This window comes from Phyllostomus discolor, chromosome 9, assembly GCF_004126475.2.
Source record: "Phyllostomus discolor isolate MPI-MPIP mPhyDis1 chromosome 9, mPhyDis1.pri.v3, whole genome shotgun sequence".
In the NCBI taxonomy this organism is placed as follows: domain Eukaryota; kingdom Metazoa; phylum Chordata; class Mammalia; order Chiroptera; family Phyllostomidae; genus Phyllostomus; species Phyllostomus discolor.
In genome coordinates this window covers 89,086,475-89,104,750 of record NC_040911.2, presented here as the reverse complement: position 1 = coordinate 89,104,750, position 18,276 = coordinate 89,086,475, and the positions used below count along the sequence as shown (strand labels likewise).

Genomic DNA, 18,276 nt, shown 5'->3' with positions numbered 1-18,276 from the left:
TTACACAGTCCTAAAGTTACATTCGGCCCTTTGAAGGCAACCGCGAGGCTGATGTGGCCCCCGGGGAAAATGAGTGCGACACCCCTGTACCATGAGAAATGCCTCACGTAGGACATAACTGTTACCTCAACAGAACACTGACGATGAGCTCATCTTCTCATTAGTAAAGTAAACTCACCTGTAAGAAACAGACAACCTCTGGATCTGCTTCTACATCCCACAGGGAATTTTAAAACAATGTGAGCGTGCACGTCAGGTGCCCTAGAAACGGGAATATGACGAATAGAGACTGGAGAGAGCTCCACACATCCCGTACCGACTTAAGTACCGTAAACACATCTCACAGAATCTCAGAGTGAAAAACCTGTCTATATGGTGAGTCATATCTGAAATCCGACAGGAGAGTTAAGATGTAGAGGAGGTCTCCCACAGATTAATTCATTCACCCTGCACCTCGAGAGAGTGAAGGGGACTGTCTCCGTGAAGCGATGACAACTGAACACCCACGCACGGCCCTCGAGGCAGCGTGCCCACGTTAACCTCACCTAACGCGCAGGGCTGCGCATGCCTGTGTTGGGTACGTGCGGCAAACACCATCTTCAGGTTTCACAGGTGTAAAAGCTGAGACAGATGTCCAGTGACTGCGACAGAGTTTCAGTTAGAGACCTGCGTGGAACATGATTTCCAGAGCAGGACCTTTTTCTGTTAGTGCTTTCACTCTGGCAAGAGACGGGCAGCCAAACTGGAGCAGTCCCACTAGCAAGCTTTCCTGGGTACTCACTGTGCGCCTGGCACTGTGCTCAGCACACTCATGGGTCTCTCATTTCTCGTCAAACCCTAAGAATAAGAACTATTACTATTGCCACTTTTCATATGGGAAACTGAGGCTTTATTAAAGAGAAATCTCACAAAGCTCATGGTTGAGGAAGTGTTAGAGACGGGATCGAAACTAATATGAGTCTGGCTCTAAGCCTGTGATCCCACCCACAACTCAAAGAAGGAGGAAGTCTTTTGTTTTATAGACCTTCTCTAGTATTACCTTATGAGCAAACAGATGGGGTCTTTTTCTTTATGCCATACCTGGGGACCACTGCCAATGAATAGCATTATATGTAAGGTCGCCTAGCTTCCTGGCCTGTCTTTTCTTTTTATTTTTTATTTTAAAGTTTAAAAAAATGTTCTCATTGATTTTAGAGAGGAAGGAAGAAAGAGAGAGAGAAACCATGACTTGTTGTTCTGCTTATTTATGCATTCATTGGTTTCATCTTGTATGGGCCCAGACAGAGGATCGAACCCATAACCTTGGTGGATCAGGAAAACACTCTAACCAATTGAGCTACCCAGGACAACTGAGCTGGCCAGGACAGACTTTCTTTTCCTTATAAATTGAAAAAAACGTAAAAAAAAAAAAAAGGTGAGTGGGGGGTGGTTGGGGAGGGAAACCTGTAGCTAGACTAGCAAATTCCATATGCAATTTGGAAGAGTTAAAAAAAAAATCTCTGAAAGGTTTTGTTTTGTTTATTCTATAAGAGAGGACTAGAATAAAAACTTAGATGGTAATTCAGGGAATGGCGCATTAAGAAGAACAGATTGCAATTCGCAGCAGCATACGCCTGTTTGGGGGCTGCTAAAATAAACAGATTCATCCCCAAAGATACACAAGGAAGGGGGGGTGCGCCATCCAGGTGCCGCTTCTGCAGGGTTGCGTGTGTTTTTCCCTCCCCCAGCTACATCCTCACTTTAAATGTTAATTTATCTTCGAGAGACCAAATCAACACCTTTCCACCGGCTTCTATCTCCCTCAGCAGGCAAGGCCCTGGCTTCCGAGTGAGTATGTGGATGCCGTTTCTAATCTGCCCCTGACAGGCGGCAGAGCTGCCCCTGGCTGATGGAAGGAGACAGTCACAAAAGCAGCTGCTATGAAGCCTGCAGGAATCCCTCTCACCTTAATAAGAGAGGACATGACTCAGAGCCCCAACAGGGGTCACGGGCATGGGCAGGAATTGCCCCATCATTTAGAGAAGGCCACTTTCTTTTTTCTTCCAACGCAAGGGAAAATTTAAACCGTGGAAGAGACGGGTAAGTAGGAATGGGAAGGCACAAACACCAGCAAAACAAAAATCTTCCTCCAGGCTGTTAGAGAAAAGATCTCAGAGACTAGGTCATTTTCAGCCGGGGAAACCAAGGCTGGAGAAATAGTGGAAGGGACCTTTTCTTTTTTTTTTTTTGAGAACACACAGCTAATTGACAGCAGCTCTGATGAGAACCCAAGGATCTCAGGCCAGAGCTGTGCCCCAAAACGGGAAGCTGACCACACGTCAGGCTGGCCTTCGTGCATGAGCATGTGTCAGGTTTTACAAACAGCTGCATTCATCTCCAAAATGAACCTCGGAAGTCAAATGAAGACTAGCGTGCACACGGGATGAGGCACTGACCGCCACAAGGAAGGGTTCCCGTGTGGCGGGGCTGGGGCTGGACCGTGCTAGTGGAATGCCTCCATCACAGGTGTGTCTTCAACTCCTAAATTTACTAAAAAACAAACACAGAAAAATCCTCCCAGACTTTTCTCATTTGAATTTTGACAACATACAAGCTAGCCTTGAAAGAACCAGGTCTTCCACACATCAGCGGGGAAGAGACAATGAACCCCACTGAAAGGGGACAGAAAGGACTAAAAAATCAAAACACTGCCACATACCCCAGGGCCAGGTAAGTGGCAGAGTCCGACTTCTGCGACTGCAGGGAGGATGGCTGTGACTGGGAAAGGGGCAGGCAGGGCAGGGAGGCAGCAGAGGGCGGGTAAGTGGACGTGGGGCAGCGTGTGAGGGTGTCTAAGAAAGAGGGGAGCAGGAGAAAGGAAAAAGCACTACAACACCCCCCCTCCCCTCCACTCCCGTCCCTGGCCTCTACTGGCTCTAAGCTGTGTCTGGCCAATTCATGGACTGATGAGGCTTGGAGCCGTGGTTTAAAGAACAGCCGAGAGGCACTCTCAGCAGGATTCTCTTTTTGTGAGCTTGCCCCAGCAGCTTCCGGCACAGCTGGCAGAGGAATCAGTGGCGGTCCCACACTTCCATTGTCTACTTAACCAGTGCTTTAGGGTCATGTACCCCACAATTTCATTTCTGCACTTTACCCCCGTCTGTACAAACCTTTGAGTGTCAAATGCTAAGGAAATAGAGTCTGTTTCAGACATTAAATCCTGTGGATACTGTTTCATTACATGGAGTCCATCTTTCTCTTTCCAGGATGAAGCCTGGAATGATTGAACTGTGGCAAAATTAGCATGCAATTTGTAAGTCATTATGGAGCAAAGTATGTGGTAAGAACACTTTATTGAATAAACCTGCTGAGAATAATTTTCCCAGGAACTAAAAAAGGGAAAACTCTCTAAGACTCTCCTCCCTCAAATCCCTGCCTATATAATTATGTCTTACTTTTGACAGTCAGAAGCCAGGCATCTCTGTGCATTTAACCAACAGAAGCCAGAAGGAACCGAGAAGTCAGGACGTCGTCCTTGGCATTTGCCGGGCTCCCTGTTGTGGAGTCAGGTGAAATCTGCTGAGACAGGCACCCCAGATATTTACAGATCATGGAGCACTTCCGCTCACTGGAAGAGTCTTAAGAATTACATGCCCTTTAAAAGTTCAGGTCAAATCTTGTTAACCAGGAACCCCAAGGGTATGTCCACTGAATATAACACAAAAGCAGCGGGCAACCGCCCAAGAGTGGAAGGCTCTGCCACTTACAGATTATTGCAGTGGGGTGATTTGAGCTGAATATGTACAAAATTATCAATCTGTCGTGCAGACTCCTTTAAACAAACAGGAGTATTCCCCTGTGTTAAATACAGCTAGTTATGCCATAGACTCTACATAGTTGAGTATTTTTGATTACAGAGCTAATCATAGAGAAAAAAATATTAGGGTTAAAAATGAGAGTTAAGGAATAATACAGAAAACCCGGGACCCTCTATCTGTCTTCACATCAATGAGCAAATATTCATCTCATCTCACGAGTGGTGGTCCTTTGTTTACTATGTGTCAATCACTATGTAAGTCTTAGGGATGGAATGAACAAGAGAGATTGCAGTCCCAGAAACAAAGAATAAACAAATAAAGTAACTACAGGTTATAAAGAGGCACTGGGGATGAGGGTGCCAGCTTACACGTGGCAATCACGGAAAACCTCTCTGAGGAGGTGGCATTTCGGCTGACACCTGAAGGTCAGAGGAGGCATCATCAGTGGGAGAAGAGCCAAGGCAGAACGTTCGAGAAGTAGGGGCAGCTCAGATCGTGCAAAACCCTGCAGTACTGGGGAAGGCAATGTGTGTATGTGTGTTGGGGAGGGGTGTAGACAGTCCTTACAAATAAAACAAAAGGTTTTCTGGCCACCCCTACACGCCAGGCCCTGTGAAAGTAGCTTTCATGTGTGTGGTATCTATGTCAGCAATACCTACCTATGGAATTCCTCAAAGTACACAGGTTGGGACATAGGCCTTAAAAACAAAACACTGGTAAGGAAGAATACGGCGGGCAGCTAGGGGGTGTGTCCAGAGCTGGAGAATCGGGAAGAAACCTGGCCCCAAAGCCCAGCCAGACTCTCCCTCTGACACCTGCTCCTAGCATTAAATCACCACGCAGCCCCAAACTTCACTTGCCTTCCCGCCGCCCCTCCTTTGCTCCTGGCCCTCTCCAGATGGGAAATGCCCTGCACGTCTCTAGCTTTTAAGGCTCAGCTTGAATCTCGCCTCACCCACAGACTGCCAAGAGTGACTCTTCGTGCGGATGACTCCTTCCTGCTCCACGGGTCCCCCAGCCCTCAGCAGCACTCCCACCCTGCACCCCCCGCCAGTGCCTAGCCCAGGGCCCTGCACAAAGCAGGTGCTTAAGAACATCTGCCGAATGACTGGATCCTCGCCAGCATCTTGGTCGATTGCAAACCACGAACACTTGCACTGTACCCATGAAAGTCTGGAGTTTGCAGGGAGATGACGGCTCTGAGACAATAGAAAATGCCAGTGCCCGATCCCGTCATCCGAGTCAATACCTGGCCCCGTCATCTACGATCTTTTTTGTTGCTGACTTGGCACTGTGAGATACTTATTCATTACTGATCTGACAGCTAATGGCATCAAACTCCTGAGAAATAAGCATTCAATCCAAGTCAACAAATATTTACTGAGTTCCCAATGGGTGTAGGACATCCAGGTTTAATGGAAGTGGGATGGGGTGAGGCGACAAATTGTTTATGACTTAAGAGAGAAGGCTGCGTGAAGGAGAGGTGAAAAAGAGGTCACTTTGTTCCGAGTCACTCTATACCCGTGAGGCGGCTTCGTCTGCCAGGGCGGAGCCTGAGTGCTGGCAGGAAGCACCGCTCACAAGTGCATCCCTCACCCCCACCCTGCCCACCTCTCTGAGCAACACTGAGGTTGCCGAGCACTAATGGCCTCGGAATGTTTGCCAGTGCCCAGCAGAACGGCCTTGGCATCAAGGAGACAGATGTTTGTCAGGGAATGGCAGGGGCTCCGTGCCTGTGGCACGCAGAGGCCCTGTGAATGCTGGGGAGAGTGGCTGCAGTGATTACTCTCCGTCACTGCTAATCAATTTCACACCCTCTTCAACGATGATAATAGATAATCTTGCAGGAAACAGGCCAAGTTTCCTAACAGCTACAGGCCAGCTGCAACCTGGCGGCCAACAGCTTACCTGGTCTCCCTCAAAACAAAACAAGCAAAAAAAGCCTGTTTCAGCTTCATTTTAAACAGAGCATCTGATGGTGCCAATACACTCTGGTCTGCTAGAGGGGCTCCTTTTGGGACATCTGGCAAGGAGGATGTTCTTAGAAAAGCACTGCCTGGCTTACTTAAAAGTAATGCAAGAATTCTAGCAAGGAAGCTAGGAAAATCTAGCAATAGCAGCAGCTTTTAGTTACTAAGCAAGGTAATACTTTATATACTTATACGTAATCTTCATTACAATACCGAAAGGGAGGTACTATTTCCATTTTACAGATGAGAAAACCAAAGCTCAGAGAGGTCAACTCATTTGTCCGAGGTCTCAGAGCTAGGAAGTGGCAGAGCTGAAATTCAAACCTTCTAGGCTGCCGCTCCTCTCTGTAGAACAGCGATCCCCAACCCTTTCGGCACCAGGGACTGGTTCCCTGGAAGGCAGTTTTTCCACGGACGGGGGCGGCTGGGGTGGGGAGCAGCAAGGGGAGACGGGAGGCAGAGCTCAGGTGGTAGTTGAGCGAAGCTCTGCTTGCGCCCACAGGCCACTGCGGCCGGGGGTTTGGAGTAGGCTTCTCCCCCTGGAGAAGACTACTCAGCCAGTGATCAACTCCTCCCTGTGCTTTTTATCCATCCCGTTTTCATAAAATGGCAGCTACCAAAGGGTGTTCACCTGAACCAGAGGGAAAACGTTAGGCTGGAGGGCGCCTCAGAAATCACCTTTAGGGCTGACCCCCTGTTCGCACTGAGAAACCGGGGCTGCGTGAGGCGCCATGACAGGCACGGCTGGGCGGTGGCGTGGAGGTGGTGTCTGTGCTAAAGGTCCAGGTCCCCTGGCTCCCAGGGGCTCCTGCACCACCCCTAAAAATCTCCTTCAGCAGATAACACGGGGGGGTTCCAGCAGACCTACTGTTCTGGTGGTCTCATGGCTATTTCCTTACAAAAGTCTAGGGAAATTTCAATTGGTGTCTAGTTATCATTCAGACAAAGAGAAATAATATATTACTACATGCCTTTAACACTCACTAAGTGCCCAGCATGCACGAGTTACTATAAAGGGAAGAAACGATGGAAAAGGAGCATTGAATCAAAGGACAAAATAAAGGGCGTGGTGTGCGTGCAATAAAAGGACTGTGTGGGACATGCTAGCATCTGAAGACCAGCCTCAGGATTTAGTCTCTGCCTTTTGCCTTGTAGTAGTCTCACTGCATAAAAGAAAGTCCAGTCAATCAATTCAATCAATCAACAAACATCTGAGGACTCACTAGGTTTAGGGAGTGCGGGGAGATCACAAGAATGATAAACACAGTGACCTGTCTACCGGGACCATAAGTGACGGTGTGTTTTGTGAGAGGGGAGGTGAAGAGAAACGGCGTGGACAGCAGGGTCACTGTCTCCGAGCTCCTGTCTCTCTCCCTGGCCTGGGGCACAGCGGACGGCCCAGCACAGATGGGGGCGGGCGCTGACACTGGCTCACCCACCAGTGAGGTTCAACAGCCTCAAGGGTGTCTTTAAGGCAAGAAAACAAAATGGAGTGATACAGCCAATCAAGGTCACATGGAAAAGGAAGTCTACTACAGACTTTGAAAAACGGCAAGAAAAGGATTATTTTGTGTGTGTTTTTTTAAAGATCCTATTTATTTATTTTTAGAGAGAGGGGAAAAGAGGGAGAAAGGGGGAAAGAAGCATCAATGTGTGGTTGCCTCTTGCGCGCCCCCTACTGGGGACCTGGCCCGCAACCCAGGCATGGCCCTGATTGGGAATTGAACCAGTGACCCTTTGGTTCTCAGGCTGGTGCTCAATCCACTGAGCCACATCAGCCAGGGCAAGAAAAGGATCATTTCGTAATGTGACGAAAGTCTTCGGAAAGTCTTGTAGGAAAGAGTATGAATCGTTCATTAAAACAACAGATACGAAAACCTGCCCTGATTGAGGAGACAGATGAGAAAGCTCCAGAGACCAGAGACAGCAGAGAACAAAACGGAAGCCAGTGAAAAATACAAAAGGCAGGATAACGCCACAGTCAGCAAAGCCCCTCAGGGAAAAAATCTCGCCACTCTCATCTCCTTCAGCAAACATCAGCAGAGAAAATCGGGGTCAGCCACTTTGAACCGGGTGTGCGGGTTTTGCTGCGACAGGCCTGAGCTTCCCTCGTCTAGACCTCCAGTTTTCACTCGGAAACGGGGAAACTGGACTCAACAACCTCGAGGTTTCCTTCCAGCCCTTACGCTTTGTGAGCGCCCTCCCTTCAGCTGCTGCCCTTCCACTGCAGAAGCCAGCAAGGGTGTGCACCCAGACACACTCTACCAACACGGCACCAAGTCACAGCCGTGCACTCAGGTCGGGCCTTCTCAGAGACGCTCTGGCCAAGGGTACCGGTACTGTCACCCAGACTGGCATGGTCACCCGGGGTCAGGCCTGGATCAATCCCACACACCCTTCCTCCCAAAGGACTTCCACTCCTGCTGGGAGAGTCTGCTCTTCCCACGGGTTAGAGGGCACACGAGGGCAGAGGGCGCCTTTGCCCTCGCCTGTCCTGGGGGCAGACACAAGGTGCGCAAGGGGCCCAAACGGAGTGCAGGCTGATAGCCCGCGAAAGGCAGGCAGGCAGGCAGGCATACATACGTGTTTTTCCCCTTCAATCTTCTTGTCCGCCACCTGCATCGCATCCAGGTATTTAAAATGCAGCTCCATCAGCCTGTCAACCTGAAAGAGAGATTTCACAGGCATGAAGGGAAGAGAATGCCGAGGCAAAGGAAAGGCGGAGCTCCCGTGCATCTCTGTCACCCCTCACAAAGGGAGACCCACTCCGGCGCTCCTCACATCAGAGAGGAGCTGCGCTTGGGAGCACGTGGGGAACTGATCAAGAGCCGAGGAGAACAAAGCCCGCACTCTGGCCGATGCGGTTTGGACACCCGCCCATTCCCAAAGGACGGAGTGCGTTCCCAGCCCTTTGAGGGCTCCCAGGGATTGCAGTTGCCAGAAAACAAGTGAGTAAATAAAAATTCAAGGCCCTTCGTGCAAAGAGAAGGGGCTTGAAGTTACATACTTGATATTCACTTAGAACTTTACAGAAATTTCTCTTTTTCAAACTGAAACCTTTCATGTTCAGATTCTGCCCCAGAGCTGATCTTTTTTTAAAAAGGTCTGAGTAAAATTTCTGTAGTTGCTTTTGAGTCAGAAGAGAGTAAAGAAAAACTCCTTCGGCAACTTAGAAAAAGAGCCTGACTTTTGCTCAGCAACAACTTAAAAATCAGTTTGAAACTTAACAAAAGTCGTGCTTCCAACATTCTCCCCTAAAACTTCCAGAAGACTGAAAAAACACCATGAAGTCAGCCCAGACTGCTAACCTATCTTTCTATTGGGTTGGCATCACCCTGGTCCTTGGCGCCCTGGTGTCTACCGCGCGCTGTTGTGAGTGGTGGAGAGCAGATGACGCTTCAGCGTGGCATCGGCTGGTCCAGGAAGACTGTGCCCGAGCCCGAGCGGGGAAAGAATGGGGGCGCTAAGCTCTTCCGCACTACCATGTCTATTACTTTCTTAAACCTCACAAAAACCGGGTAAAGTGGGCAGAGGAGACATACGATAACCCTATTCCTAAAGAGGAGGAAACCAAAGCATGCGTGTTACGTGTCAGCAGCGTGACCGGGCGGCTGAGACGCTCTGTGCCCTCCCCTCGCGGCCCTCCCACCGTGCCACGCTGCTAGCGAGAGCGGAAGAAGTGGTTACAGGCAGTTTCAAAGACACAGTCCTAAACCTCTCTCCAAAGTGGGGGAAAAATTTCAGCCATACCTTGGGCACAGGAAGGAGAGAAATTATTTTAAGTTAAAGGGGGGGCTTTGGCGCTTAATTTTTCCTCATCTGGAATTACCTACTTATGTCTAGTGCGATAAAATACACAGGCTTTCTGGACTGAGGAGGCCTGGTTCAAAGCCCAGTTGTGCTTCTCAACTGGGTGATCTTGGGCAAGTCCCATGATGTCTGTAAGCATCAATTCCCTTAGCTGTAAAGGTGAATAATACTGAATTACTCAATCCACAGAAATCAATCAATCAAATGGTAGTTCTTGTTACTCTTAAAAAAAAAAACAAACAAAAACTAACATGCCAAAGCCATGGTTTGGCACGTTCGATGACAATATCAAGTGTTTGTCTAATCTCATTTATACGATCAGTCCCACATTCCGTAGCCCATCTCGGATAGACTCTACCACTTCTTTTATCATCGTTTTTTTATTTTTATTACCACTGCCTAGGAAGACTTCATTTGATCTTCACCTCATTGACTGTTCAAGGTGGGTGTCAATGTTTGCATGTTAAAGCCAGGGAAAATGAGGCTCAGAGTGGCACCTGCCTGGAAAGCAGCAAATCCAGGCTCAAATCCAGACGTCAGAGTCCAAAGCCTATGCTCTCGACCACTCTGCTATGCTGTCTCTCCCCCAGCCCTGTCACCCCCAATCCAATTATAATCCTCCGCCAAAGTCCTAGCTGATACCACCCTAGGTGTTACAACTTTCAGGGGAACACCTTTAGAGATGGAAGGCAGAATGACCACAGAAACCTTTGGCCTCCAAAGCGATGGGGCCCAGGTGCTGGAGAAGATATTTTAGGGCAGGAACACTCAGACCACATCGGGGAAAGAGCCCTTCTGTCCCTGCAGCCTGGCCCCATTCTTACAGCCCAACCAGCACCCACCTTCTCGCTGTCATTTTCAGTGAATTTATTCAGAAGCCGGGTGCGCTGCTGCCCTCTCAGGTTCCGCAGGAGGGAAGCCAGGATCGAACAGACATGCTCTGGGGTGGGGAGGAGAAAAGAGTACATGCTGTGATCAGAGCAGTAATTATTACCTCTCTTCAGGCTTGGTCTGATTCTGTCGAAGGAGGAATAAGTAGGCCGTCCCTGACTGCTGCTATTGATTAATAAGACAAGAACCTAACTTGTGTCATTGGAAAACTACACTGATCTTCACGTACGGCACATGAAACGTATTCAGAGATGATAGCTTCAAGGACAACTTGGGCAAGTGAATCAACACTGAGGTGGAGTCTGTATTCCGCCTGGAATTAACTGATTTTATTGTCCACAGCAGAACTTCGAACTAAACCCCTATCTACAAAAACAACCTGTGGACGGAGTATGACTACTCGCCATGCGATGGGCACATAGTGAACAAACAGGACATGCTCTTACCGTACTGTCCAATCACCTCGTCGCTTTTCCAAGTAAACACCCCAGGAGGAAACAAGAAATCTGACAGAACCCTGTGCTTTCACTTACATCCTGGTGCAGCTGAAAACCCCACTTCCAGTTTAAAGCAGCTGGACAGTAAGTACTTCAAAACGGCAACAACGCTTTGTGAGTTAGCATAACCCACGGAATTTATTATGAAACACTATTCTCCTACCCTGAGAAGAAGAGGGTCATTGAAGGGTATACTATAGGTAGGCTTCAACTGTAAAGAGATTCTTTTCTTTAAAAAGAATTTTTAAGAATCAAGAATAATGACCTTGAAATGAGGTGGCAGAAGTGTATTCACGGAGAAATGGCTGAGTAAAGTTTATTTTGAAATAAAATGCACACGGTGTGGACAACAAATATGCTGTTTGAAAACTGACGGAAGGGCATCTTCATATGCCAAGTTACCCTGAGTTTTCAAAAAGCACTTGAAAACTCAAGTTAAGTATGAAGTCGCAAGTATTCTTACTGTAGCATAGATGAAATGTTGTATTTGTATTGTTTCCTTGCTTGTATCAGAAGTACCCCCCCTCTTCAGTTCCTTCGTGTCTCCATGCCGGAGTTATTTAGTCCTAAGACTGCTTTCCAGCTACGCTCACTTCTGTGGGAATCTCATTTAGTCCCGTGGATTTAAAAACCGTTTACATGCTGACAACCCCCAGGCTGTTATCTGTAACTCAGTCCTATTCCTGGACGCAGACTCCTACGTTCAACAGCCTGCCTGCTCTCCCTGCTGCGTGTCTAACAACAGGTCCTTCAGAAACCTAACTCGTCCTGACCTCCTTCTCCTCAAACCTGCTCCCCGCAGTCTCTTCCATCGAGTCAATGGCAACCAGGTTCTCGAGCTTCTCAAGCCACAAACAGTGAAGATACCCTGGACCCTCTTTTGTCACCTGAACCACAGGAAACAGTGTCAGCTTCACCTTCAAATTACGTGGACCCAAGTCCCATCTCTTCTCTGTAGGGCCCCACTGTCACTACCCTGGTCCACACCACTGTCACTTCCTGCTCGGAACACCCACCAGCTTGCCTGTGGGTGTCTCTGGCTCCACCCTTGCCTGCTGTGGCCTGGTCTCCACAGAGCAGGCAGAACGATCCTTTTTCAACCTGAAGTCGGGTCCCATAATTCTTCCGTTTAAAACCCGCCCAGCGGCTCCCAACTCGCTCAGCCTGCACGCCGCTTCTAACGTCAGACGTGCTCCTGGAGCCTCTGCACTCGCTGTTTCCTCTGCCTGGACCGCTCCTCGCCAGGTCATCCGCACACGGCCTAACCGTCGAACCTACCTTTACTCAACTGCCATCTCAACGAGGCTTCCCCCTGACTATCCTATCTAAAACGGCAGGGTCCCAACACGGCCTATTCCCAAATCTTCCTTCCTTTCTTTTTCTTTAGCACGCATGATCGTCTTCTTCTTCTTTTTTTTTTAAATTTTTTTTTAAATTTAGTTTTAGAGAGAGAAGGAAGAGAGAAAGAGAGAGCGAGAGAGAGAGAGAGAGAGAGAAATATCAATATGCGGTTGCTGGGGGCCGTGGCCTGCAACCCAGGCATGTGCCCTGACTGGGAATCGAACATTTTGGTTCGTAGCCCGCGCTCAATCCACTGAGCTACGCCAGCCAGGTAGCATGCACGATCTTCTGAAGTGCAGCGGCACCTCGGTACTCATCGTGAATTTGTTCCAGAACTCGTGATGAGTGCCGAAACCGATGAGTACCAAGTAAGCCACAAGCGATGAAGCATTTTTTCTTGTGGGGCGGGGCTGGTCTAATACAAGTTCTAGCAAATACAACAAGTGTCGAGTCCAGAGCAAGTGCCGAGTGCTGAAACCTTTTTTTTTTTATCAAAATGTGACAAGTACAGGGTTTGACGAGCGCTGAAGCCGATGACTACTGAGGTATGACTGTACTATATTCACTTACTTCCTGCCTCCCTTCGATTAGTAAGTACATAAGATCCACAAAGGCAGAGATTTTAGTCTATTTTGTTCATTGCTATATCTGAGGTCCCAAAACAATGCCTGACACATACTAGGTGTTTTGAAAATACTTGCTGAATGAATGAAAGCAGGCTCTCAATACAAGTTTTTGGTGGTGGTTGGGAGGGGGATGAGACAAACCACTCTTGAATTCTAGATATCTGTCATATTTCTTCAAATAGCTTTCATCCTTTTGTATGTTTTTTGCATTTGAGAGTAAGTATATGGCTTTTTCCTAGGGAGCTATCAGTTCCAATAAAATGTTTCTAACCAGTAGATTCAATTTTTTAAGCATAAAACTTTTCTGCAAATATGAGGTGGGCAGACGTACTATATGCCTTCTCAAGGCCCCCACACCTTCAGGCGTTTGTGTGGAGCCGGGACTGACGTGGTGGAATCTCCGTCTTGAACAAAAGGAAGGGAGTGGGGAGCAGGGAGCAGAGTGGGGGGAGGGTAGAAAGCGGAGCACACAGAGCGGGCCCTGTTTTCACAGGAAGGTCAAAAATATCATGGCCCCAGGGTCAGATCGGTGAACCAAGACAGCTCAGCAGCGCAGGGTGAGAAAGCAGGATAAGAAAGGGAGGTCTTTGGAGGTGCAGGTCGGGGAAAGCCCTCTGACCTCCGTGTGTGTCAAGGAGAGAAGACTAGAGGAAGGGGGAGTGGGAGACGCACCAGTTCTGCAATTCCGGGCCAAGCAAGTTGGATGTGGCTCTGACTCCTTCAGCTGGCGAACAGACATGGGGCAGGCCACAATAAATGCAGTGAATTCTAACGAGCTCAGTTCTAAAACTTTAAAATTAGCATGGCAACTGGTAACAACCTCCATGTATATATATAGGACAAGTAAAGTACACACATTCTGGCAACTTTTGCATGTATATCTTAAGAAAAACTCTCAGCAGTAGAATTGGTCAGCGAAAAGGTACTGACACATAAATTAGTGAAAGGCACTGATAAATTATCTTCCAAAAAGGCTGCACCAATTACACTTTCCTTCTGTGTGTGTGTGTACACGTGTGTATGCACATACAATGAGAGTGGAACTATAATTATATATATAAAAAATGAAAGAGTATCTGTTTTCCCTTATCCTCACTCACATTGGATATTATCCGACTTAGAAATTATGACGACCTGGCAGATGAAAAACAGGATCTTTTGGTTAGCATGTTTTTATTATTGTTATGAATGAGGTTAAAGCATCTTCTCTGATGTTTACTGACCATTTGTATTGCTTTCTGTGTAAAGTGCCTGGCCTTATCCTTTGCCACTTTTGATTTTCTATGAGCTCTTTGTAAATTAAGAATATTATCCTTTGTTACATATGCTGCAAATATTTTCCCTAGTCAGGCATTTGTCTTTTGACAAATTCTTATTCAAAACCAAGACTTAGTACCACCATATTTGTTTTGCTATAAGCAGCTTCAAATTCCTATTTGAAAGTAAGTAGGGTACAGTAATAACTGTCACCATTTTTATTGTGTATCTATGACAGTAGGTTTATGTGAGCCTGTACACAATGTTTTCATCGAATCCTCACTGTTAAGCTATGAGTGAGGTCCTGTTCTCATCTCTGTCTTACACATGTAGAATCCAAGGCTCACAGAGGTTAATTAAGTTACGTAAGGTCATGTCCTTGAGTAAGTGGTATGAGCTTAGACCTGAACCCAAGCTGTCTGACCGCAAACTGCAAGCTTTTCATACTGTATTACATGCTTCCCACATAAAAAAGGTCATCATCGGAGCTTTTAAAGGAAGATAAAGAGATCAGAAGCAAAGTTTGAAGATCAGCTTCATGTGGGGCTCACTGTGTCCAAAAGATAGAGTCCTTGGGTTTTAGGCAGGTCCACAAATTCTGAAACAAAACTTCTCAATCATTTTCCCTTTCAATCTCGCTGTTAAGATGGATGAAAAAGAGCTACAAGATAATGTTCTTTTATACCTCAACAAGACAGGGGGTGGGGCCCCGGCAGCACAGAAAGGGGATCAGGAGCTGTAATTTTCAAAAAGGAAAATATAATACACAGATGAATCATTTTCTTCTTGGCACTAGATCATATTTGCATGCATTTCCACAGCTCATCCCAGCCTGGAGCAGGAGATACCTTAATCAATTGCAGTGGTATACTAAGAGCAAATGACATTTACCTATTTGTTTGGGATTTAAAGTAAAGCACAGGTTGTCAATTTCAGGAGCGCTGAAGCTGCCTACACTCCTTCCATCTGTCTCTCTGGGTGTTAGGGCTGGCCGTACATCACCGGCACCACCAGATAGGAAAACACTTCAGCCACCCCAAGTTGCACACGCACGCACACACACACACAGTTTTGTTAGCTACTAATAAATGTAGCTTCCCTAGGAACAGATTTCAGCCCAAGGTGGTGTCAATTTTTCAAGCACCAGAAAGATGGGGAGAGCTGCTGGCACAGAGAGCGGGGGAGATAGCAGGTTTATCTGCCGGCCAGCACGGCTCGGCCGCTCTGTCACTTCGACAGCATGAAATGGAGGTGAAGGATGGCTATGGAGCTGTCAGCACAGACGAGGTGGATGTGGTGGCTCCCGCTGCAGAGAACGACCTCTAAGGCGGGGCTCAGGAGGAGCAGAACTTGGACACGCGTGCGCGCGCGCACACACACACACACACACACACCCCACCCCTGTCCCCTCTAGAGAGGAGAAGGCTAAGAAAACCTACATTTTCAAGTCACTGAGTGGGGAGGCAGGGGCCTGGGTAGAGTATGAGAGAGGCCGTACAGAAACTGGGCCAGTGTGACTCCCTGCCTGCCGGGGGCCTCCTCAACCGGCCGCCTCAGTCACTGATTAGTGCGACGTCCTAGGGGATCTGGTCCACTCTTCCCTCAACTCCGATCTCTTCAGGGCCTCTCGAGGGTGATTAGCCATGGGTCAGACCCTGGTTAGATGCTAAAAGTTTGATCCTCTGGAGTCAGTTAAGAGTCCTGCAATTTCAGAGCTGGAAGGAAAATTAGAAATCTTTGAATTCAATGTCTCTGGGGCTTTGAGTATAGGAACAATAGCCCTGACAAGTGATACTATTTTCTTTGGTCGAAAGTACCTGTGTGAACCACTGGAATCTAATAGCTCTTCTATCTGTGTGTGTATGTATCCACATGTGTGTGTATGTATATATATACACACATCATGACATCATGACAGACATTTTTGAGAATCTGATGAACCTTTATGCATACTAGCCTTCCAAAATAGAAACAAATGTAACATTTCCACGAACTTTCAGAGTGTTCCATCTCTTAGGCATGGCCCCTTGGTTAAGAACCCATGACCCAGGGAGACACTCAGGCTGGAGGTCTTTCCAGAATGGCATGACCGTGCTGTGGCAGTCACTGCAACCAGCCTCTGCGCATACCACTTTTACAAAGAATAGGATGGAATAGCATTTCCCATTCCTGTTCTTTAAAAAAGTCTGGTACAAATTCCAATAGGTTAACATCACCTCCCTCTGTAAGGAGACTTGTTTGTGCACAAACAGGCCTGTTCCCATTAGGCTGGTTAGCGTCCCACTGCTGAGAAAGGCTTGTGGATGCACCGAGAGGACTAGCTCCGGGGACGTGCACCTGGAACACCAGCAAGTGAGTTCATTAACCTATGTGGGGCTTTAGAGTCAGACAGGCGTGGATTCGAATCTTGCTTCTGACATGCAGTAGCTGGTTACACTAAACCATGTTTAATCTCCGAGTCTCAGTTTTCTTATTTGTAAAAGGTGGCTGTTTCATCTATTAAATCCATGGTATCAAATGAGATATGTGCACAGTAAGCATTCAACAGACATCAGTTTAAGATGGGCTGTACTGAAAGAGCAATGCAAAAAAGCCTCTCCCCCATGCACCTGTCATAGAGCACTGTCCAACTCCTTCCATACCGCTGCCTGATCACGTGTCCACCACTAAACAGGTTTCAGTCTGCCTGGGTCATCCTAACTAGCCCCTACTGAGAAATATAGGAACTTAGCCCTGGCCAGGTAGCTCAGTTGGTTAGAGTGTCATCCTGATACGCCAAGGTTGCAGGTTTGATCCCCGGTCAAGGCACATTAAAGAATCAACCAAGGCATGCATAAACAAGTGGAACAACAAATCGACATTTCTCTCTCTCTCAAATCAACAAATAAAAATTTAAAAAATGTATAGGAATTTAGATTGCTTGCCTTTCTCAGCTGATAGGGCTATTTTCTATGACCCATGATTTGTCCTAACGCTAAAATGGAGCAAGGCCAACTTCACTCAGACTCTGTGATTCCACAATACATTAAAACAATGTGCTTATGTGTGGCTGCTCATGAAGCCAAATAATAGAAGACCTGCAGACAGCCCTGCGGTGGGTAGTGGCTATGCACTAGTAGGCTGAAGGACACAGCACGGCTAAGCAAAGATGGTCTTACTTTTTATTACAAATAAAGGTACTTGGACCCAATAATCATTTGTCTTTTGGTCGACAAGTAATTACAGGGTGTGACGTGGTATATACAGCAACTGTTCCTTTACTTAAACTCCTGAGCACCTACTAAGTACAGGCCATGCACCACGTCCTGGGACCACAGACATGAGAGAAGACTGTCTACTTGGGGGACGTGTGTCATCCAGTGAGTAGAGCTCAGACATACATGCTACCTTAGAGTGCTCAACTAACCCCCACACCTGGAATGTGCAGGGCACAGATGTGAAGGGCCCCCAATTCAGCCTGGGCTGGGGTGGGAAAAAGGAGGGAGTGGGTAGGGGTGGCTACACGGGTTAAAAATTAGGAAGCCAGAATGGAGACGAAAGAAAAACATTTTTTGCAGGGACTCCTAGGAGGGCTGCAGAGCTGGATTTGCTACACGGACAAGTGAGTGGCTGTGAGCTCTTAGCTCTCTGAGTTTTTCGGTGGTAGAGCTGGCAGACAGACAAACACCAGGACACTTTGGGTTCTTGAAGCGCAGACCTGGACCATATTCCCGAGGCCAGGGATAAACGGAATACTATCCCTTTAACAAGTCTCCCACGGTGGGGAGTGGGATGGGGGGTGAGGACCAGAGGGGCAAAGATGACAGGGGAGACATAGTAATAATCCCTAAATGTGACTTCCTCATTCTTCAGTGCCCCAGACTTCAGGGACATCCTGCTGGCATCTCTGCCGAGGTTCTCGGCCCCGAGGCAGGGGAAGACCGCGTCCGCCACGAAGGAGGAGCAGGCACTAGCGAGCTGGGCCAGGCCACAGGAGAGAGCCCACGGGGGTCTTTGGCACAGGCGCTGACACGGAACCATCCATTTAGTCATGAACTAGAACCCCCCGGTGGATAGGATAACGGTGTTTAGGGACAGAGACCTCAGA

The 18,276-nt window shown here is 47.7% G+C and overlaps 1 protein-coding gene across 2 annotated transcripts in view; it reads right to left on the bottom strand.

The window, feature by feature from the left end:
* Positions 1 to 18,276, bottom strand: part of CTNNBL1 (catenin beta like 1) — a 151,871-nt gene that overhangs the window by 16,289 nt on the left and 117,306 nt on the right. For both annotated transcript variants that reach the window (XM_028524505.2, XM_036009813.1), the window contains exons 12-13: positions 10,420 to 10,517; positions 8,351 to 8,431 (exon numbers count right to left, since the gene is read on the bottom strand). In XM_028524505.2, the coding sequence (XP_028380306.1) occupies positions 8,351 to 8,431; positions 10,420 to 10,517 (179 nt within the window). The remainder of the gene's footprint in view (positions 1 to 8,350; positions 8,432 to 10,419; positions 10,518 to 18,276) is intronic.